This window comes from Camelus bactrianus, chromosome X (genome assembly GCF_048773025.1).
Source record: "Camelus bactrianus isolate YW-2024 breed Bactrian camel chromosome X, ASM4877302v1, whole genome shotgun sequence".
In the NCBI taxonomy this organism is placed as follows: Eukaryota; Metazoa; Chordata; class Mammalia; order Artiodactyla; family Camelidae; genus Camelus; species Camelus bactrianus.
Window position 1 is genome coordinate 92708118 of NC_133575.1, and position 23792 is coordinate 92731909.

Sequence of the window (23792 nt, forward strand, 5' to 3'; positions counted from 1 at the left end):
TATTCTCTCATTCAATGTTTACAACAGCCCAATGTTTACAACAGTGGGGTAGAATCAGCTGAGAAGCAGGTCCAAGTTCCTCCCTCCTTGTTTTTTGGCAGGATAGGAGTAGGAAATGGAAGAGGAGTAGTTCAGTTAGGCAATGAGACTTGAGTTCACTATTACCTGCAGAGGTCTGCCTCTCTGGACATCAGGAGAGGGGTATGTTTTGCTTGCTGATCTTTTAGGTTCAGGCTCCAAAGTGAAGATGCTGTCATGGGACAGGGCTTTGATCCTCATGCTGCTCTTGGCCCTGGACAGGAAGTAAAAGGTCTTATGAAAGCAGCCAAGGTCCATAGGAACCAAAGACATATGTACATCTATAATACAGCCTACCAGAGACACCTCAGAAGCATACGTGCTGACACAGAAAGTTGTCTGTGAGACACTGAGTAAAGAAATAAAGAATAATATGGTCCCATTTAATACATACAGATATATTACGTACAGGTATAGTTTATGTTCATAAAGTCTGGAAGGATATCCACCAAATTGTTCGTGGTGGTTCCCCCTGAGGAATGGCACTAGGAACAGGAGGAGTATTTTCGTTTTCTACTTTATGTACTTCTGCATAATTTTGATTTTTAAATGATCAACACATATCTTATTCATGTAATAGCTTTATTGAGATACAGTCTACATACCATACAATTCACCCATTGAAAATATACAATTCAATAGTGGCAACACTGTGGAATGCGAGGGAAGACCTGAGCTTGCCATTATTAAGGTGAGAGTTATAAAAGAACTTTTACACCCAATTTCTCTCTCGTGTTTTTGTTTTGATTTAAAATATCAAATATCTGCCCAGATGCTGGAAACTTTCATTCACCAGGTCTTTCCCTCTTTCACACAAGAGTTCTGTGATATATCTGTCCTATTTTCAAAGTCATCTTACACTCACACTACACCACCCCCAGCTCCAGCCTGCTAAACCCAGATGGAAGTACCTTCTGATTGGGAATGGAGCCAGGTTGATGACAATTACATTAAGCCAAATCAGGGGGAAAGTTAGAAGCAATTGAAAGGCTAAAGGCCAAAAGACTCCTTTGGGGATGTAGAAATATATTTCATCTTTAAAAAATTTCAACCAAAGACATCACAAAAAAAGAAAACTATAAACCAACATATCTTATGAATATAGGTGCAAAAATCTTCAATAAAATACTAGCAATCTGAATCCAGAAACATATAAAAAGAACTATACACTAGGCCCAAGTAGGACTTGCAAGGAATGCAAGGTTACTTTAATATGTGAAAATCAATTAATGTAACATACCATATCAATAGAATAAAAACAAAAACCACATGGTCACTTCAAAAGATGCAGAAAAAGCATTTGTAAAATCCAGCACCTTTTCATGAAAAATATATTCAATCTTCACGGAGAGCATATGTGAGAAACCCACAGATAATATCATAATGATGAAAGAATGGATGCTTTCTCCCTCAGATCAGGAACAAGACAAGGATGTCTGCTCTCACCACTTCTATTCAGCATTGTACTGGAGGTTCTAGCCAGGAAAATTAGGCAAGAAAATGAAGTAAAAGGCATCCATGTTGGACAGGAAGAAGTGAAATTATTTTTAATTACAGATGACATGATCCTGTGTATAAAACTCCTAAGGAATCCATTAAAAACCACTAGAATTAATAAACGAGTTCATCAGGGTTGCAGGTACAAGACCAATACACAAAAAAACGGATTGTATTCCTATAAAGTTGCAATGAACAATCTGAAAGTGAAATTAAGAAAACACTTCCATTTACAATACCATGAAAAAGAATAAAATATGGATGGACCTAGAGGGTATTATGCTAAGTGAAGTAAGTTAGACACAGAAAGATCTCATATGATCTCACTTATATGTGAAATCTAAAAAACAACATAAACAAACAAAACAGACTTCTAGATACAGACAGCAAACTGGTGGCTGCCAGAGGGGAGGGGGTTGGGTGAAATAGGTGAAGGGGATTAAGAGATACAAATATCCAGGTATAAAATAAATGTCATGGTGATACAAGATACAGCATAAAAAATATAGTCAATAATACTATAGTGATTTTGTAAGGTCACAGATGGCTACTAGACTTATCATGGTGATTATTTCATAATGTATTTGATTGTCAAATCACTATGTTGTACACCTGAAACTAGCATAATATTATATGTCAACTACACTTCAATTTTTAACAATTTAATGAAAAAGAATAATATACCTCAGAATAAATTTAACAAAAAGTATGTAAAACTTACATTCTGAAAACTATAGAGCACTAATAAAAAATTAAAGAAGACCAGAATAAATGGAAAGACAACCTATGTTCATAGCTTGGAAGACACCATTACCAAAACACCATTCCTCATATATGAACTAGTTCGCGTGCTTATACTCACACCATCCCCCCTTGCCCCCGCAGAGGTGTGCGCACACACACCTTCTTCGTCTGGAGAATGCATCAGACTAAATGGACCATTTTGGAGGGAGAGGGACAATCAAAAATAGGGAAGGTAGAACTTGAGTAGAGACAACCCTTGCTAATTTGTAGAGACAAAGCAGAGTGAACCCAAACTCCCCTCTCCCACCCAACCCTCTGGTTTTTGTAGGGCTAATCTTAGTCTCACTTAGACCTGTAAGGCAGTGGTATGTAACGGTGTGATTTGTGAGGTATGAGACAAGCCCCGCTTTGCAAAACCATCTCCCTCACTAACAAAGCTCTCTGAAATTCCTCACATTCAACGCACTCATCAAGGGCCTTTTTAAGGAGGCCTGTCAGTGGGTAGTATAACGTGTTCGCTGTCTCATTACTTCCAAGCAAAGCCTTGACCGAATGGATAGCAGTACACATGAGCTCTGTGGAGAGCCCAGATAAGTCTGGTGTTTCAGGCTGGGGGAACGGGCCCGAATGGAACTCCATGGTTGGGGGGGGGTCTGATTGATTCAGAAACAGCTGGGAGTACTGGGAATCCAGATTTTCCATAATAGGATGTGGAAGTTGGGGCTTCACAGATGAACTCTTGAACAGGACTGGCAGCAGAGACTGAGAAACGGTCTTCCCCATACCTGCTATGACCAGTCACAGCACTTCCCCCAGTCTCCTGGGATGGAGGGAGAAATGAATTGGGGTTCTTTGCTTGCTTGCTTGTTTGACATGAACACAGTGATTTCATGCTTATGCCCCAACCCAGCGAGATGGCTTCACTACCTAAGACTTTAATCATACTTGACGAGACCTGGAATCTGAAGGCTAGTCAAGAGAACCAGATCAAGCTTCCTGAATGATGTAGGGGATCCTTACCTGATGAAACAGAGGCCTCCAGCTCCTCACTAGTGGTAGGCCCCATATCTCAAGGTGTTATAGCTGTGACAGGGAAGGGTTTCCCTGACCTACCTGCACCCTCTCATCCAGTGCTCTCGGGGAGTGGGCTGTGCATTTGCCGTGACAACAAGCATGTATATATGAGCACAGAGCAAGGCCCCCAGGACATGGCTGCATTGGCAATGGCTGCAGACCCAGCTCCCACAGGCAAGGAGGCCAAGAGTCCCTGGGACCAAAGGCCTGCTGGTGATTTGTCTGCCAAAGGGGGAGCTAGATCCAGCTACCTGCCCCTTGCCCTGCCCCTCTCCTTCTCTACCCCTACCCACTTTACCTCGGCTTGCTTTGTTGATCTTCCTGAATTGGCTTCAGAGAAGAGATGTTGATATTGCTGCTGGACAAGCTTGGTTGGAGCCTCCTCTCTCCCTGGGCCTCTTCGGGCTCTTTTTTCTTCTTCTTGCCAAAAAAACTCTTCAAGGCTTTAAATTTGGATTTCTTCTTTCCTAGAAGTTAGACATGGAAGTGAGACAGAGTGTGATGGTAGAGGGGAAGATCGGAGAGGAATCAGGGCCTTCATGGCAGGAACGAGGACTGGGATCCCAGAGGTCCTGCAGGTCTCAGGCCTCGGCCCCAGTGCCCACAGCACCACTCGTCTGGTTTGGTCTCTTCTTAGTAACTCAATAGCGAAGAGTCTGAGTTTCTGCTGAAAGGAGAAGCTTGTGGTCTTTGGACAGCCTCTCTTCAGGCCAAACTCACTGGCTATTCGCTTCCCTCTCAATTTCAACTATAAACACACACCTCTTTCCAGCCCTAAGAAGTGCATTCATATGCAGCCATTAATGAGCCAATATAAGAACTTGCTCCCCCCAGCCCCGACTTCCCCCTAGTGGCTGGAGGAATCACGATCCAGTTGGGAAGCCAAGTTTCCACACGTGACATCCATGTGGGAGTTGGTACTGCCCAACCTGTGTGCTGAAAGGATGCAGACCCAAGGAGTGATGCAGTGGGGTTGGTACATTCAGGGAAGATGTCCTCAAGGAAGGAATTTATGAGCGGGGGAGAGGTCTGGGAATTGGGAAGAAAGGGCTGCTGGGCAATGAAGCTGCCTCTGCAAAAGGTTTGATGAAATCAGATACCAAAGGGTTTTGCAAGGGAGGGGTGTGTTTGTGTATTATGTGCATTGTGTGTGTGCTTCAATTATTGCTGATTGGTTCAGATGATCTACAGGGCTGCTGCCCTCTGCACAGGCAGATAATTGAAAATTTGCTCTATCTAGAATAATAATAATTTAAAAAAAAGGCAGCAGTGAGGAATGTGAGCTTTAAATGCCCCCAAGGCTCTGTCTGGACTCTCTTGAGTTTCCTAATAAGCACGTATACCTTTACGGGGCTCAGTAGAAGAGGGGAAAAGGGAGGGGAGTTCATGCTGCATTGTTCACAGGGAAGGAAGCAGCTCTTACTGCTTTCACATGCAATCATTCACCAACTCAGCTGTCTCATTCCAATTCCCGACAGTCTGGTCCCTGCAATGCTGCACTGGCAGTGAAGGGCCGAGCCAAGGGAGTTGCCGACATGGCTGCCATTAGAAAGACTTAGTGGTGTGATGGAAAGAACCTCCTAAGATTCAGAAAATTCTGGAATCTTTTGGCTTGGCTCTGCTATCAGTTAGCTCTGAGACCTTGGGGTTCAGCAGGAAAATGAGGGGATCACACTAATCAGCATCTCCCAGAGTGTGTTCAGAGGGATACTCATAGGTGTACTGCATAAAAAGGGGGTCTGCTTTCCAACAAGACTTTTCTGAAACTTCAACATGCCTATGTGTATGGTGAAGCTCCAAGCAAATGGACAACGATACTATTTCCCAAATGCATGTGTGCAGAATGTTTGGCAAAACGCACCTTGGGAAATGCTGAAATAGGGTTCCTTCTAGCTCTGAAATGCGATGGTCTATTTGTGTACTGATTACTCCTGGGCCTGCCTATTAGAAAGGTTTCTAAGCTTCCAGGCCGGCCTGAAGTCCACCATTACTACAATTCATGCTCCTCTCTGTACACATAAACCTTGACTGTTGGCACCACAAGTTTTGCATCGGAATGTTCTCCAATCTGTGCATTCATTTATTCCTTCCTTCACCTATTCAACAAACATTTATTAAGATCAAGCACTTACTGTGTTTTGGATCTCAATGAGAAAGGGATAAGATACAGTTCTATGTCTTAGCTCCCATCCCCCACATCAAGGCTGCAGGCAGGCCCTCTTTAGTAACTAGTATAGTGCAAGGGGAGGGAAACAGCTCAGTGGTAGGATAGCATGCATGAAGTCCTGGGTTCAATTCCCAGTAACTCCATTAAAATAAATAAGTAGATAACTAACTAAATAAATAAATAGTAACCAGCACAGTGCAAAGCATGCAGTAGCACTCGAGAGACAACTGAGTCCATTGAGGGGTGCAACTCAGCATGTCACTTCCCTTAAATTGAAATCACTGAGCAGAGCCACCCTTAAGCATCCTGTAACTTAAACACTGGCCCTTATTGGGATTGATGTAAATTGCAAATAATGCAGTAAAGAGCTTGGCATAGGAGCTGGCATGTAGTAAATGCTAATAAATCTGAGCTAGAATTAGGGGAACAATCATGGTCTATTAAGACTGGATTCCATTCTACCTGTAGCATTGTTCTATCAATTCTATCCATCTAATCTAACTATAGATAAGAGGCAGCTCCCCATATCTATAACTCAGGAGATACATTGAACTCTAAAATACACATGGATTAGAAGCAGAAGCCAGCATGGGGTGGGGCGATGAAAGAAGATTGTAGGATTGTGTGCTTGATAATCGTTGCTTAAGTAACTTCACTTTGGGAGGACATGAGGAATTTCTCATCTGCTAGGATGTACCTATACAGGGTTATGGGTGGGATAAACTTGGCAATTCTACCTTGAGATAGACAGAATAAAGCCTGAAGATACAACACGAAACATGTATTTTCCCAAGTTGCCTTCTTTAATTTTTTTTAGGAAAAATTAAACTCATTTCTATGATAATAAATTAAATTATTTAAAATGATATTTGACTTCATAGAACTTCTGTGAGGATTCAACGTGAAAGTACTGAAAAGTATACAGGACAGAGTAGGCTGGCTCTAAAATAATCTCTGTTTTGCTCTCTGGCCTTCATTCTTAATCTCCCCACCCCGAAATGATTTCTAATCTATGAAATAGTTAGATTTTTATGTAAAATCGTGATTATGATACTAAACTAATTACTATAATCAGTTTTTTGCTGGAAAATATTTACCAACTGGATCTCTGGGGGAAATGTCCTTATTTGTAATATTTCATATTTGCCCATTTCTATGGTATAGACTCCCAACACGGTCAATGTCAAAGAGATGTGCACAAACTCCCAAGCCAGTGGGTGCCAGCTCAAACACATCGCTAAATCATTCCTGCCTGGTGAGGATGAACTGGGTGGTGTCCCCTCACAAACAGAAAGGAGCCTTTGCAGGCATTGCCATTTTTCAAACGGAAGGAATGAGGTGTATTGATTCTTGACAGGTGGATCTCCTGGCCTTCTGAAAGGAGAACAACTTTACGCTCAGAGCGTTTGGAAACATTGTGATGATTGCCCTTCTTGCTTTGAAATCCCAGAATGGAAGGGAGGAGGGCAAAGCTAGAGGATTTAGAGTTGCAAACCTGCTTCTCACAAACCAGCAAAGACAGATGGGAAAGAATCAGCAGGTGACACAATCTACAGACACGTAGCAACTGAGTAAAAACACTTGCAATAAACTTTTCAGGCTGTAAAACTGAGTGTACCAAACATAATCATTGTAGGAACGAACACAATTATGCATAAACAGATTTTTATGTTCCTAAATTAACCAAACGACTAGTGACATTAGAACTGTAACAAGTGCTAAAAATTAATATGTGTATATTCCAATGTTCCCCCAATCTTCCATTTTTGCTCAGCTGAAACAACTTATTTTCCTAGGAGGATTCAAAATACCTTAAGCAATGCCTGTCTGTTTCAATCATGGCCACTAGGAGGCAAAGAATGTTTCCTTTCCTCCCTCTGGGGTAGCTCTGGGTATAGTGGTGGGATAGCTTTGTTGGTGGGGAGCTTGGAAGACATCAAGAGATGGTAACCGCCACACAGGGTGGGTGGGCTGCCATTGATCTAGGGCAGTAGAAAGCTGGACACAGCCTTACTGAGCAACCCATTGCCAGACATCCAGTTAAGCTGCAAGAGTCCAAGTCTCTAGCCTGCTCTGGCTTAGGAGACCTTCCTACTCCAAACGCGTCAGACCGCATGGGAGACCCTGGGAGTGAGGCACAAAGCTGGGAACTGTCCATGTGCTATGTTGCTTTTGAAACCCTAATGGAGTCCAAGACAGTTGCCATATATTCAATGGTGTAAAGTAGCCTTTCAAGTTTTCTTTTGTAAAGGGGTGCCTTTAAATTGTCAGCAGCTGAGCCCTGTGTGGGCTGGTTTCCAAAGCTGCTGAAAGTGTAAAGGATAGATAGACCTAGACAGCAGGTTTGGGTCAAAACCCACATTTGTACCAGTAATGTTTATGTAGGTCACCTGTACACTGGGTGATTTATATCCCCGTGAACTACAGCGGTGGTGGTCAGTGAGCTGACAGCTGAGAGATGACAGCTGTCTGGACTTCTCTACCAAAGCCATTGACATCTCTGGCCAAGTCCAAGGACAATGTATTCCCAAAAAGGCAGTAGCTTTCAACATCCTCAACCACTGAGCGTCTGCAGTGCATCACATGGCAGAAAACGGCCCCTGGAAGGCAGTCCCCTACCTCCTCACCAGAAGAAAACACTGTTAAATCCAATGAAGAAATCATTGTTTCTGGGTTGTACATTTGCTTCTCTACCATGCACATAGGCAGCCCATCCAGGTTGAACTTGATGAGCTTTCAAAGCACGTCACATCATGGTGACCTTGTTCTCTTGCATTGCTGCTTGCAAGGAAAACTCTCCTAACTAGCCGTTCTTCCCTTCATCCTCTCAACAGCCACATTATTCTCTGGCTAGCAATGGCTAATACTAATAATGTACCCAAATGTTTGGCTCCTTAAAAAAAACTTGGGAACAGAGAAAAGGCATTTCCTTACCTCCATTCTCCATCAAGACGCACCGCATCGCCACCTTCTTTTGTAAGTATCTGTCTAGCTCATATCCCAAAAGATATATCAGTTGGTTTGGTAATTGGGGCTGCCTTGGTGAGGAGGACTATCATTCAGGTATCTATTCATTCATTGATTAAATACTTTTGAGTGTCTAATCACTCTCTCTGAGACCCAATACTAAACAATGGTGACACAGAGATGAATCCCCAAGCTCTGCCCTCAAGGATCCATGCACCTGGCTCAGGACCCCCGGCCTCAAATCATCAGTGATGTCAGGGTTCCAGGAAGCCACAAGAAGTTTCCCCTCTCACTGCCCTTCCAGATCAAGTCTTCTGCACCACACACTAGTAAGAAAACTCAGCAAAAATTGACAAACAATCCAGTGAACTGTTAAATTCAGTTCTGTCTTGAAATTCAATGTCTCATTTCATATGGTTCATTTCCTTCCCCCTCCCTTTTTTTGTGTCAATAAAGCTTATCACTGTTTGGTGACTTCTGCCTGTCTATCATCCCACCCATGGTCTCCTACCACTCACAGGTGGCATCATAATTTAGGCAATGGATACACATCTGAGTAATTTTGCAAAAAGAAAATTTTGTAAATTGATTCCTATTTAACAGAAGCCTACAGTGGCATCTTTCATTTCTATCCCCTCCTTTACTCTTCAAATTACAACTTTATCTGTTGGTTAAATCTGGATTACTATCTACAGTAAAACCTCACTTGAATCACTTCAATCATGGCCTGCTCTGATTTTTTTTCTGATTAAGCAGAAATATTTCTCCTGCTTTAGTAACCAGAACCTGGTAACCATCCACCAAGAAGATTGCAAGGCCTTGCTAGACAAACCTTTTCTGACTATCAGAGTTGGAGGTAAAAGAGAAGAGACTAGAAGATGGAAAAGTAAATGTGGACTGAGTCTAGTGTTATTAAAATTTGATATGAACTTGTTTTCTTGTGACTTGATTCTTCTTCCTAGGGGTTCAACACAGTAAACAAATCTGGTTCTAGTTATCAGGATTTTATTGGGTGACTTACCCTCATCACTGGCCTCCAGAACTTCCACACTGCCAGAAACTTCACTTAGTGATTCAGCCATAGTAAGATCACTAAAATAAAATATAGAGCAAAAGAAAAGCACAAAAGATTGTTTGATATCCAGGACATAACATCATCATTTTACCCTACCCCTTATCCTTCAGTTAGTTCCTTAAACTAGGCAAGAAAAATATACAAAGTGAATTGCCATTAGAGAGAATTATCCTTCCTTAAAAAAAAGACAATGATTCTATTTGTATGAAATTTTCAGAATAGGCAAACACATGGACACAGAAAGTGTCTTGCTTAGGGCTGGAGGAAGAGGGGTGTTTTTTTTTGAGCGATAGAGCACAGCGTTTCTTTTGGAGGTGATGACAATGTTCTAAAATTAATTGTGATGAAGATTGCACAAATCTTTGACTATATTAAAAAAAAATATAGTTGAATTGTATACTTTAAATTGATAAATTAGATAGTATGTGAAGTATAGCTCAATAAAGCTGTTATGCTTCCAAAAACAAAGACAGATGTATAAAACCTGACCTATTGCTTTGTGTCGGGGTCCATTCGATTTGGAGGCCCGTTACTACTCATGGGCATGCCCAGGGAGACAAAATGGTATTGATAAGTCATAAAGAAAAAAATTGACATATTTGACCACATAAAAATTTTAAACTTTTGGTCAAAAAAAGGGAAAGAGTCAACAAAAGAAGAACAAACTAGGAAGCAATACTTAGAACAAATAGAGATATAGGGGCCAATTTTCTGAATTTGTCGAGTGCATATCAATCAACAAAAGACAAACAAGTCGCTATAAAATGGAGCAAAGGCTACAACAGGCAGTTTATAGAAAAAGAAATCCATAAAGGAAGGCTCAATCCTACTCAAAAATAAAGAAACGTAAATCAAAATATCAAGTTAAAGTGGGGTCTGCGGGAGGGCATAACTCAGTGGTAGAGAGCCAAGGTCCTCAGTTCAATCCCCAGTACCTCCATTAAAAATAAATGAATAGTAATCCAGAAAGAGAAAGAAAAATACCACATGATATCACTTATATGTGGAATCTAAAAAGAAAAGACAAATGAACTTACCTACAAAACAGAAACAGACTCACAGACGTAGAAAACAAACTTATGGTTACCAGGGGGAAGGGGGTGGGAAGGGATTAATTGGGAGTTTGAGATTTTCGGATACTAACTAGTATATATAAAATGGATAAACAACAAGTTCATACTGTATAGCACAGGGAACTATATTCAATATCTTGTAGTAACTTATGGTGAAGACTGTGAGAACGAATGTATGTATGTTCCTATATGACTGAAGTGTTGTGCTGTACACCAGAAATTGACACAACACTGTAAACTGACTACTTCAATAAAAATATATTTAAAAATAAATGAATAAATAAATAAACCCAATTACCTCTCCCTCCCCAAAAAAATCAAGTTAACATTTTTGCCTATCAGATTGTCAAAAAGTTTTCATTTTGAGGATGTTCCATGTTGACAAGGATGAGGAAAATGGACACTCTCATACATTATGGAGTGTAAACTGCTCTCTAAAGAACAATTTCACAGTAGCAAAAATTTTAAAGCTACACATACTTTTTGACCCAGTAGCATCTCTGCTAGAATTTTACCCTGTAGATATACTCACACTTGTACACAAAAATATGCACACAAGAATGTTTATCACAGCATTGTTTTAAGTAGCCCCAAATGGGAAACAACCGAAGTGACCATCAAAAGGGGAATTCTCCCAGGACTCTGATTCTATGTCATGGGAGAATTATCTGTCCCTGTGCTCCTTTCCATTAGTGCCGATAATCAACTGAGCATCAACCGTAAAATTTCCATTCAGTCTAGCCTTCTAGCTAAAGCTAGGGATGACAGTCCAGGGAAGCATGTCAGTTGATCACCAAACCTTTATAAATCAACACTGACTTTTTTTATGGGAATTTGTGTGTGGAGGGGAGGGGGCCTGATCAGCACCATCACCCAGAGAAAGGATGCTCCATGCACACACAGCAAGAGCCCTGGGGAGAGGCAGGCAGAGACTGCCCTCACAATAGCTCCCCCTGGGGTCTGGATGTGAGTGAGTCAAGTACATCAAGTGGGACTAAGTAGGTTTTGGAGCCCCTCTTCCAATCCCAGATCTGTTTTGCTCCCACAAATAGTCAAGCTGCCATTATTAGTTCATGGAAGGGCCCAAGGCCCAGTCTGTGCTGCTGTCTAGTTGTAAGCCCCTGATACATCTCTGGAGCTAGAGAGGGGTGACCACAGGCCTTGAAGTTAAGGCCAACTTGAGAAGATACCCACTGAGAGTGACTGAGGCCTTGGAAAGCAAAAGCTTCCAAACCTCAGTGAGAGCTGACAGGGTCCAGGTCCTCGTGTCAAAATGGCTTCAGACCCTCCCCTGAGAAGTCCTGGTGTTCCCCACAGTGTGTCTCTCCCATTGCCATGAATAATCAACCCAGCTTGTTTAACGACGAGTGTGTTCCAGGGGGGCTTTGGTTGCAAGGTATTGATACTTTATTCAAGTCACTCAAACTCTATGAGCCAATATCACAACTCTGCCTGAAGATGACAACGCCAGGCCCACACAACGCTCACTAATTACCACACACACACACACACACACGTTTCATCTGGAGATCTGGAAAGAGCAAAGGGGTAGGGAAATTCAGAAGCCCTTCAGAAATTGAACAGAACAGGAGGATTCTTTGGGCCAGGAACAGTTCACATCACTGATGAGTTCCCGGACCATCTTAATAAACATGGCAGCACCCTGCCTCTGCCACTGAGAAAGGTTACTTAGACACTGTGGAAATAAACTACTCCTGAGCTTTGGAGAAGCCCGTGGAAAAGGAGCCCATTTTCCAAAATAGCAGGCCACGTGCATGGCAGGCTAACATTGTTTTTGACCCACCACTGTCAGGGGTAGAAGAAGAAAGGGAAACAACAACCAAAGAGAAAACTATGAGAGACAAAGGGAGAACAAAGAAAGAGGGCATCGTGGCAGCACCTGCATTCCTGTAGCGCTAACAGAATCATTTGATTTAACTAACTTTTGAGTTTAGACTGTCTCAAAGTCTTTCAGGCATACTTGCCTCATTTCCCCAACTGGACCCCAAGGTCCCTGAGGACAGTACCACCATCAGCTGAGCAGTCTTCCTTTCCAAACAAACCAACCAATAACCACAACAAAACACACAAACCTCCCCTTGATTCAAAATCCTCTTCCTGTTACCATCCAATTCTCTGCATCTCTTTAAAGCCCAACTCAAAAGAGTTATATATACATACTGCCCTTATGTCTTCACTTCTTATTCTTTTGAGCTCCCTCCAGCCGGCCTTCCAGATCCAACTGCTTCCAAACTACACCACCAAAATTTCTCTCGTTGGAGCCAACCATCAGTTACTTGACCTCCCAACAGCATCTGACACTCCCTCTTTTTTGAATAATTTTATCAGTTGCCTTTCTAAACACCACACTCCCTTGATGGTTCTCCTACCTCATTGGCTGGCCCTTTTCAACCTTCTTTGCTGTATCTTTCTCCTTTCCCTGTATTTGAAATGTTGTAGCACCCTAGGCCTCTACCCTTGGCCCTTTTCTTTATCTACAGTCATTTCCTAGACCAGCGCCATTAAATAGAAATGTTTATGGGAGCCACAGTTGCAAGACACATATGTAATTTTAAATTTTCTAGTAGCCATATCTAGAAAGACAACAAGATTATACTGTATAACACAGGGAAATATATACAAGATCTTGTGGTAGCTCACGGCAAAAAAAAATGTGACAATGAATATATGTATGTTCATGTATAACTGAAAAATTGTGCTCTACACTGGAATTTGACACAACATTGTAAAATGACTATAACTCAATTTAAAAAGTTAAAATTTTTTTTTAATTTTTAAAAATTAAAAAAATAAAAAGACAAAAAGAAACAGGTAGGGGAGGGTATAGCTCAAGTGATAGAGCACATGCTTAGCATGCATGAGGTCCTGGGTTCAATTCCCAGTACCTCCTCTAAAAAATAAATAAATAAGTAAACCTAATTACCTCCCCCCCAAATAATGATAAATTAAATTAAAAAGAAACAGGTGAAATCACTTTTAATAATATATTTTATTTCACTCAATAGAATCAAAATATTATCATTTCCACATATAATCATTATAAAAATAATATCAATGAACTATTTTATTCTTTTTTCATACGAAGTCTCTGAAGTCTGGTTTGTATTTTACACGTAGAGTACATCTCAATTCAGGCTAGCCACGTTCCAAGTGCTCAATAGTCACATGGGGCTAGTGACTACCATCTTGTAGATAATCTCATTCAGGCCTTATAAATACTATCTCTTCACTGGCCTCCAAAATATCTATCTCCAGACTAGACCACTTCCCCGAACTCCATATTCTTCCTATAACTGCCTAGTCAACATCTTCACCTAACAGTGCATAGTAGACCCTTGGTTCCCCTGACACTCACTCTTTCTGGGTTTTATGTGATCTGGCCCTCTGCCCATGCTCCTTTCCCGAGTCACCAGTCCTGCTACCCTCCTACTTTCTCCCTCAGCTCCAGCCTCACTGGCCTTCCCCTTGCCTTCTCCCTGGCCTTGGCTAATCCCCAACACACTCCGCCCCTTTCCATCTTGGGATCTTTGCATTTGCTGCTCCCTCTGCCGGAAGGGTTCCTTCCCAGCTAGCAGCAAGGCTGACTCCTTTACAACCTTCAAGTCAGCTCAAACATTAACGAGAGGACCTCCATGATGCTCCTAGTTAAAGCCTCTAGTCTCTCTCCATCCCATTATCCCTTACTAACATCTTCATAGCACTCATCACTATCTGAAATGATCATCTGTATTAATTTAATTGCAATTTCTTGTCTGTCTCCTCTACTAGAATGTAAACTTCATTAAGGCAGGGGCCTTGTCCCTTGTGTTCATCCCTGGATCTCCCAGCACCTACAATGGGACCTGGTACACCACAGGCACTTGGTAAATGCCTAACGTCAATAAAAGAAGGAGAAGTAATGGAAGAATCATCTTTGCGGTCAGAAATTTCTTAGAAACAGAGGCATGCTATCTAGGAGGATAATTATCCTTATTTCCCAACTGAGCAGGACCTGCCTTCCCTTCTGGCAAAGTGGGCGTGGGCCCTGGCCCTAGGTTATTCACCTGCGCAGAATCAAGCACTCTGGCCCCTCTTGTCCTTGGTACAGAGAGCCCACCCCCAGGTGTCCCAGCCACAGGGTCCCCGGGGGCAGAGCCCGATTAGTGGGATTAGTCCCAAATCCTCCTGGAGGAGGTTTGAGGAACAGATCCCCTGCCTCATCCTACTTGACAGCCACCACCACTGGCAAAACGTCTTTCCGTGTACCCCAGGCTGACCATATTAGCCAGAGCTTTGCTTCCCCAATATCTCCTCACAGAGGAGAAAATTGTATTTTTTTTCTGTGTCTCATTATGGCTCATCTAAGTTTTAAGTGAATTTGTTCCTTAATTACACCAGGGTTCTTTAATAGTGGCCTTGGCACTGGCTCCTCTGGTCTCTATTTTTATTTATGATATTTAGCAAAAACTACAGTCACCTCATTGGTATCTCAAAAAAAGTCACAATGTTCTCTCTAAAATACCCATCTGACCATGAGCTTAAACTAGTTCCCCAACTTCCTGCTGCCTGTGGGATGAAAGCCAAGTTCTGAACACTCAAAGCTCTCAAAAACCCGCTGTTCTCAGCCCCCCTCCCTTTTACCAGCAGTCCACCCCAACCCGCACCCTCATGTTTGGTCTTCCAGAATCATCAGTCATTCCCTAAACACACCATGTTCTTTTCCATTCTCTGTGCTCTGCACAGGCTGTCCACTTGGCCTGGAACATGACCTCCCTAATCCCCACATCCTTGAAATCCTACACATTCTTCAAAATCCAGCTCAAAGGTTACCACCCTTGCCCCATGCTCTCACCCTTTGTACCTACCTCCATCATAGCTGATAACCCGTTGAAGACAGGGACCACATGTCGCTTATCTAGAGATCACCGGTGCCTGGCACCAGACACGCAGAAGATGTTCACCACGTGTTTTTATGGATGGATGAATGAGGAGTTGGGGGGGTGTTGCAGTGACAAATCAGAATCAGTAGGGGAAAAGGTCCCCTTTTTCATACATATGGGGACAATGTTTAAAAACATGTGGGGGGTGGACTTGCAGCAAAAGACCCCTCTGCATGAAGTCCCATGAAAAAGCTGGCCACCTGAGTAAAGAAAAAGGAAATAACGTAACTTCTTATTCAGTAAATGATGAGAGGCCTTCAGAACCACTTCCAAGGGGCATAAAGTCATGGAATAATGGTCATCAGGAAGTCTGGCCCAGCAGAGGTATAAAGTTTTATTATCAGTCATTATTCAAATGCTTGCTCTCTCTAGGCCAACCCCAGATGCTTAAGCCTCAGAGCTGCCTTTTCCTTCTCAAACGGTCTGACTTGAGGGCTGAGCAAGGGCTCTGGGGGGGGGGGGGGGGGAGAAAAAACAAAACAAGGAAAAAGGCCTGTCTTCCAAGGTGGTTGAAATTGTTGAACTACAGCCTTGTTCAAGTTCAAGGATTCAGCAGACTTTGCTTGAAAGCTTTGCTGCCTTCCCAGAGTGGGGAATGCTAATGAGAAGCAGCTGGCCTCATTACTAAAAAAAAAAAAATCTGATAGGATAAAATGCTTTCCACAGAGTCTGTGGTAGGCAAATGGCCCCCAGGGCTGTTGCCTCCCTGGTTTGCATGGCCTGTAAATCCACCCCCCACCCCCAGGGTAGATGAGCCTGCTCTCATCAGGTGAACTCTTTTAAAAGAGGGTCTGGAGGTCAGATAAAGAAGTCAGAGAGATTCAAAGGTACAGCAGACCCTCTCCTGTGGGCCTTGAAGGAACAAAATGCCATGTTGGGGAGAGGACCATGTGGCCGAGAATGGCAGTGGCCAAGAGCAACCCTTGGTTAACAGCTGTCCAAAGAGTAGGGACCTCAACCCTACAGCCTCAAAGAAACTGTGTTCTGCCAACAACCAGTCAGTTTGGAAGATAACCTCAAACCTCAAACAAGCCCTCAGCTCTGGCTGGTACACTGATTGCAGCCTTCTGAGGCCCTGAGTAGAGGGCCCACTACACCTTGCCTAGACTCTTGACTCATGGAAACTGAGAGAGAGTAAATTTGTGTAGTAAGACACTCAAATTTTTGTCATTTGTTAAACAGCAATAGAATACGAATACAAATCCTCTAGGCCCCAGCTTAATTGGGCAAGAAGCCAAACGTGGGGCAGGTTTGGAGCTATGTAAGCTGCAACACAGAAGTTGGTAAGTGGCCCATGAGGGGATGCTTTGCCCCCTTCCCCAACCCATCCCACCACAAACACTTCTTTATGAAGAACAGAAGTTGCCAGTCCCTCAAGTGAGTTGTCAACTGAGCAAGTTAGATAGACCTTGACAAAATGTCAGAACATGCCAAAGCCCCTGAAGGCTCATCTTCTATGAGATGGCTTTCCTGATCCTCAGGAGAATGTCTCCAACTCCTTCAAATATGGCTAGACTCTGGCCCCTCAGCCAGATATGTGTGTTGGGTGTCCGCCAATCAGTGGCTGAAGAGTCGTGGAGCTGGTCATTCTGAGGTACGATGGGGGGCAGGGGGAGAAAGTGCCCAGCTACTCCTAGATGGAATGCCTTTTGCGTGGCTGCCAGCTCAGTGAGAAACCTGGGCCACCCCTGAAGTGAAAGTCTGAGAAAGGGCCCCATTTCCCCTTATTAGTTGTAAAATAAGCTGACTTCTAATGGAGTATGGTCACTCCCTCTTCCCCTTTTCCTGGCGTGAGGTTGGCAGGAGGACACCAGAGATTTGGCCAGTTCTTGAAATGCAGCCCTTGGACTCCATGATGGAGACGGCCACCCCTTAGATCACACAGTGAGATCCAGAAGTCCCACCCGGCCAGCCCAGCAGCCATCAGAATGGCTCTGATGTGGACAGTCGCCCTGCTGATGGCAGCGTTCACTCAGGGTGGTGGGGGCTTGAGGCCGAGTTCTGGCCAGGACATGACTACTTCCATGGACAAATCAGGGCTCTCCAAGGTCATCGGCATGACGGACATTTTTGCAGCAAGGGCCAAGAGCGGCAGCAGCTCTTAGCAGGCTCCCGGCCAGCTAGTTAGCTCCGGAACGTCTGCTTGCTGCTGCTCTTAGGCACGAACGTGAGTGCCATCCCGGACTAAGGGAACAATCTTGATGGTCATTGATCCCGCCTCTGAAATCCCTGGTGGGGTGTCTGCCCAAAGCAGAAACTGCTGCATGGCTCTGGTGGCATGTTATTTGAAAAGACCTTTTCAGCAGCCCCTTCAAAGCCAGCCCTGAATATGCGCATGGGTGTCAGTAGGAAGTTGGATGAGAGCTATTCCACGCCCTCACCTGTGGGCATTTGGCCACCAGAACCATCAAGCAGATGCCCAGACACGCTCTAGGGGACTCCTGCCTCGGACCCCTGCTCTAGAAGGGGTGCTCACTACACTCTGTCCCCCAGGCCTTCCTTCCACTCCAGGAGGCCAGAGGAAAATGACAGCCTCCTGCCCTCACTTCCCCGCCACAGGGGAGCCCCCTTCATGAATACCTCGCAACACCCTGATCGTCATCCGGGGAGCATGTCTTTGGACTGGAGATGGGAGGCAGCTTCGAAAGAACATGCTGTCTTGGCTGGAAGACTGCTCAAAATTTCTGCGGCGCTGCATCTCACTATGAGAAGAGAGGAAAGATCCTCGCCTTATCTTAGAGAAGCAGCTGTGACAGCCACACTGGCTACAGCCTCTCCTCCTCCTCTTCTTCTTCCTTCTTTGTGCCTTTTCCTCCTCCAGTACTTCTGTTTAAAAGCTCTCTAGTTTTGCCTCCAGCCCTGCCTTCCCTTCCTCCTCATTGCCCCTCACCCCTAGAGGAGACCAGGAGCAGATCAGAAACAGCGGACTCATCCACCCCTAATACCTTAGAGCATCTGGTGGGGGCAGGGGGTGAAAAAGGCAAAGAACTTGGCCTCAAAGATTCTTTTCGCCATTTCTCTAGCGGCCTCAAAGCCCAGCTGGTATGGGGTCTTGTTCTGTCTTGTCAACCTACATATCCAGTGAGTAAAAGCTCTGTTCCTCACAGGGAACTACATTCAATAGCTTGTGATAACCTATAATGAAAAAGAATATATGTGTGTGTGTGTATATATATATATATATATATATATATGACTGAATCACTATGCTGTACATCCGAAACTAACACAACATGATAAATCAACTATACTTCAATTAAAAAAAGAAAAGAAAAAATTTTGAAAGCTCTGTTCTTGCACAGTTGGAGGCAATTAACATTACACAATTAATGCAACAAATGAAATTGCTAAATCCTGACTCTGGGCCAGGCAGGCACTGAAAAAAATGGTTTTACAGGCATCAGCTCATCGAATCTCACAAGAGCCCTATGAGGAAGGCCTTTTTATTTTGTTTTTATTATTATTTTCAGCCCCATTTCCCAGATGAGGAAACTGAGTCTCACCGAAATTAAGTAATCTGGGCAAGGCCATGCAAGTAGTAAGTAACAGAGCTAGGACTCATACGCAATTCTGGTAGATTTCAGGGCCCATAGTTTGATCACTACACTCTGCTCCCTCCTTACTTGGCAAAATCTGATTAAGTATTAAATGACCACTCACTCCGGCCCCAAAGAATCTCACATATCAGCCCATTATAGGACTTGAAAAATTGGATGACTCGTCAGGTCATCGTCAGCCCCTAACATCTTTGCAAAGTTGGTGGTCATTTTAACAAGGAAAAGTCCTGCCCCAAATGGCTCACTGGACATGTATATTGTGATGAGAGATCACATCATATTAAGGGGCTAGGTCTGTAGCATGGACATCTCAGGTGGCCAGGCTGAAGTGGGGTACCAGCAAGAGGAGTAGGAAGCATGAGGACCCTGAGAGACTCAAGGAAGAGCCAGAATTGAGTCGACGGGCCCTGAGGATGGATTTCACAGCCTTAAGCGTGTGTTGGGCACCAAGAGCTCTAAACCCAAACTTTCTGCCAACTCTCAAGTCCATCCCAAGCAGAGTGTGTCTGAGGCTTTCTAGTTCATCATCTATTTGTTATTACTACTCCCAGCAGTCAATATTCCACCAGGGAGGAGGGAGGAGGTGGGGCAAAAAACCCTCCAAGGAGGGAAAAAAGGCAAAAGAAGAAGAAAAGAGCGGGGGTGGTACTGGGCCAGGCTGTGAATTCTACGTGGCTGGTTGGACTGTGTTGGCAGTGGTTCCCTGGTGGGGGAGGCAGGGGAGATAAAGGGGAAAGAGAACCTGGCCACAAGAATGTTCCCCCAGCCCAAGCTGAACAATCTGTGACCTTTGTGAAGCCAACTTGTAACTTTTTGGTTTCATCTTAAGGTCCTTTAGCCCACAGGGTGGGGGCTGGGGAGGCAATCACCTCATGGTTATGATAAACAGCCTTCAGTCTCTCAGTTCTGGGGGGGAAGCAGAGAGGTCAAGCAGAGAGGTCACAGTGTGAACTGTGTCTCCACAGGGAGGGAAAGGGCAGAAGGAGGGGTGATGCTGCCGCCCCCAAGGGGCCTAGGCCTACTAGAATCAAAATGCCTCCAAGAATCTGAAAGCCCTGGCCATTCTCAGTCAAGGTCATGTTTGAGGGTCTTGAAGACCTTCGATTCTTAGCCCTTGACTCCACAGACAGCCCTGCAGCAGGGCCAGGAGACAGCTGCCTACTTGCAGCTACAGGAAGAGTTATCCAAAGGTTCTCTGGTCTCTCCCTTTCTATACAGCCTAAAATATCCACCATTTGAATTAGAACCCACCATTAGAACCAGACTACCAAGTCAGAATATTATTTCCTAGGGCCTCTCTGTTTGTACCTCAAAGTCTTCACACAGACCTACTATGTACTCAGTCCTGTTTTAGAGACTATGGAGGCAATGATAAAATTGACATAGTTAACATTTACTGGACATTTAATATGTGCAGACACAGTTCAAAGTGTTTTGCATACATCATCTCATTTAATTCTCAGAGTAACCCTGTGAGGTAGGTATTGTTTAGTCGCACTCCTCCCCAATTTTGCAGATGAGGCAACGGAAAGGCTAAGTAACTCCTCAGGGTGTCATGCAAGTACGTGGTGAGGGCAGGATTTGAACTGAGGTGGTTTGACTCCAGAGCCCAGAAGTGCTCTACTAAAATGACCCACTCCCTGATGACAAAGAAAAAAATACACGTGAAAAATGGAGAGCAGTGCTTGATTGGGGACCAGAAGGCCTGGGTCCTGATTCTACCCTTCTAACAGAGTCTCCCTGTGGCCTTGCCCTGGTTCTAGTTCCTTGTTGGGCCTCAGTTCCCACATTTGTAAAATCAGGAGGTGAGACAAACTTGTCATGTGTTCTCTTATGATATTTTATGACAAGTATTCATTTTATGATGAGGACTCAAAGGCGAAACTCTTGAGTACTGACTCCATATAGGAGGAGTCCGCAGGGCCCAGTAGTCATGGAACAGGAAACTAGCGTGTGTGTTGCACACAGGCATGGCACAGGGGACCAGAAGGCAGAAATGAGGCAGAGCATCAAGGTTAAGCTGGAGAAATGTGTCCAAAACACATCACAAAGCCCAGCTGGGCAGGAAGCAGCAAAGCAGGACTAGAAAGCTGAGATCTAGCTGTAAATGAAGGCAAAGAACAGGAAAGGTGAGAGTACAGGGGAACCTCGGGTGGGGGTATTGGGGGATGGGAGGCAGTCTAGCCACAGGAGGTCCTAAATGGTGCTTCTCTGGGTGGTTCCATTTAAAACAGCAAAAGGGACTAGAAGGAACCTCTTGGTATAGGCTGGAGTCATCATGAAAGGCCTTGTAGGGGAAGCCCATTTCATGTGGGCCATTTACTAGGCAGAAAATGTTGTTGCCAGCCTGAGGCACTGAGAGTCAGTATAGGTGAGCTGGGGATGGGGACAGAGAGGGCAAGTGACAACCACAAACCCTGAGTGACCGGGAGGAGCCTGAGGACTCTGGCTGGGCCCAGCGTGCTTGGGGCACTGAGGCAGGGGCAGAACCTGGCTCACCTACATCCCTTTTGCTCAGGATCAACTCTGCTCCCACGCTTGACTCTCATACCTCTTAGGTCCAGTGCCTGCAAAAGAAGCCAGAAGGGTCTAGAGAAATATGGACAGGCCACAGGAAGGAGGCTTCAGGACAAGGGACCCCAGATAGCAACAGATTAGAAAATGAAGTGCCCCAGGGCCTAGGGGTAGACAGGATACCCAGAGGGAAAGAGGGAGCCCCAGAAAGAGGACCTGGACCTGGGCCAGGCTAGGAGGCAGCTAGTGGGGGAGGAGAGAAAGGCCCAGATGACCAAGGGCAGGAAGAAGACTCCTGGTTCTCTTCTGTGTTCACTGCAGGCCCAAGCTCATTCCCTCCTTCAGCCCCTGTCACTCCTAGGCAGCGAAAGGAAAATGATTGCCACTCTGAAGAAGCAAATGATGTGTGCAAATCCTTTCCCACCAGGGTAGCCACCTCATGGGAAAAGAATAGTGGCAGTGAGAACCAGGAAAGGAGAAATCTGCCAGGCTTCCTTCAACTATAAGATGCAAGAATCCCTAGTCAGAATGGCCTGGTGGGAAGAAAGCCCCCCGGGGAGCAGTGCCCGAGAGGGGTGCCTACATCGTGGTGCAAGGCAGCTGCCCCTCTCCCATCTGAGAGTGAGAGGGAAGCACACAGCCAGCATCTGGGGAATAAATGAGATGATGCATGAAAAATAGCCCAGTGCCTGGTACAAAATAAGTGCTCAAGAAATAGTAGGGTTTTAAAAACTACTAGTACATGTCTTGGCTATTGTCAATAGTGCTGTAGATAAAACTACTATATATAAAATAGATAAACAAGGTCCTACTGTATAACACAGGGAGCTATACTCAATATCTGGTAATAAACCATAATGGAAAAGAATATGTATATATGTATAACTGAATCACTTTGCTGTACACCAGAAACTAACACCATATTGAAAATCAACTCTTCAAATAAATACATAAATAAAACTACTAGTACAGATATGGACAGTGGTGTGAGAAATGGGTCTGAGGAGGAAGGCTGCAAGTCACCAGCCTGCATAACAATCGCTGATTCTGGGGCCCTCACTCCCAGAGACTTGGAGTCTTCCATTGGGGCTGAGCTCAGAGATCTGAACATTCCATTGCTCCTGGGTGATTCTGAGGTAGAGTCCAAACATCCCGCTTTGAGGAAACCCCACTGTAAATCACGGGCATGGCTGGAACAGGAGAGCTGGAAAATGAGAAGCCATAAGAAATGGATGGCAGGGAAAATGTGGTGAAGAAAAAGCAAATTTGAATGATACCCAGAGGGAATTGCGACCACAAAGGACGATGCTTTGCTTTTCTAACTTCTGCCTCTAAGACTGGTACCTCCAATGAGACCTATAGCAACTTTTGGAGAGTTGACAGCCCAGCCCTGCTATTAAGTAGCTGTGAGGCCTTGGGCACACCAAGTTCTTTCTCTGGGCTGCAGTTTCCTCACCTAAGAAGTAAGGGATTAGGCTAGACTTGGATCTAAGGGTCCTTCTAGCTCAGGCATTCCAGGATCCTCTGATTCATTGAGACAATCTTTTAAAGTTCCCAGTTCATCCCTAGAGAGGCCCGATTTTGCAGAGACCCCTGTAAGCCTGGCTTGAGTTGACCAACAGAAAACCAGCCTTTGGAGCACGTCTTTCTGAAGCCTGTTGACATTTTCAGAAACCTCTACTTTTATCTTGTTTAGAAACCTAAGCTATTTTTTCCCATTTAAAAAATGCAAAATACTTGACTTGAAAATTCCCTATTCATTCTTTTTTCCCCTTCAAAGGAAATACCAAAAAAATCTTTTTTCAAATCAGGAGTTCATCCTTATCAGAGAATTAACAATCTCATCTCAGAGAGTTTCCTCCAACTCTGAGTAACCAAACACAGGCCATTTCTACATGAAAAAAGGTCTTTGCAGATCACTGACATTTGCACAGAAGAAACACACATTTTCACTCAGTAAAATTATATCCTTCAAAAATAGGACATGGAGGTTTATTGGGAAATTTTCCCCCATCTTAGTCTATTAAATGATTTCTGGAGACTCCCTTCAAGTATCATAAATGAATAGTGAACTAACGCAGAAACCTCTGTTCATATGCTTTATGC

General features: G+C 44.1%; 1 protein-coding gene across 1 annotated transcript in view; it reads right to left on the reverse strand.

Annotated features, from left to right (window-relative positions):
- Positions 1-23792, reverse strand: part of KIAA1210 (KIAA1210 ortholog) — a 59206-nt gene that overhangs the window by 30016 nt on the left and 5398 nt on the right. Inside the window, exons 2-4 of the mRNA XM_074359249.1 lie at positions 9549-9619; positions 3692-3860; positions 166-292 (exon numbers count right to left, since the gene is read on the reverse strand). Coding sequence (XP_074215350.1) covers positions 166-292; positions 3692-3860; positions 9549-9619 — 367 coding nt within the window. The remainder of the gene's footprint in view (positions 1-165; positions 293-3691; positions 3861-9548; positions 9620-23792) is intronic.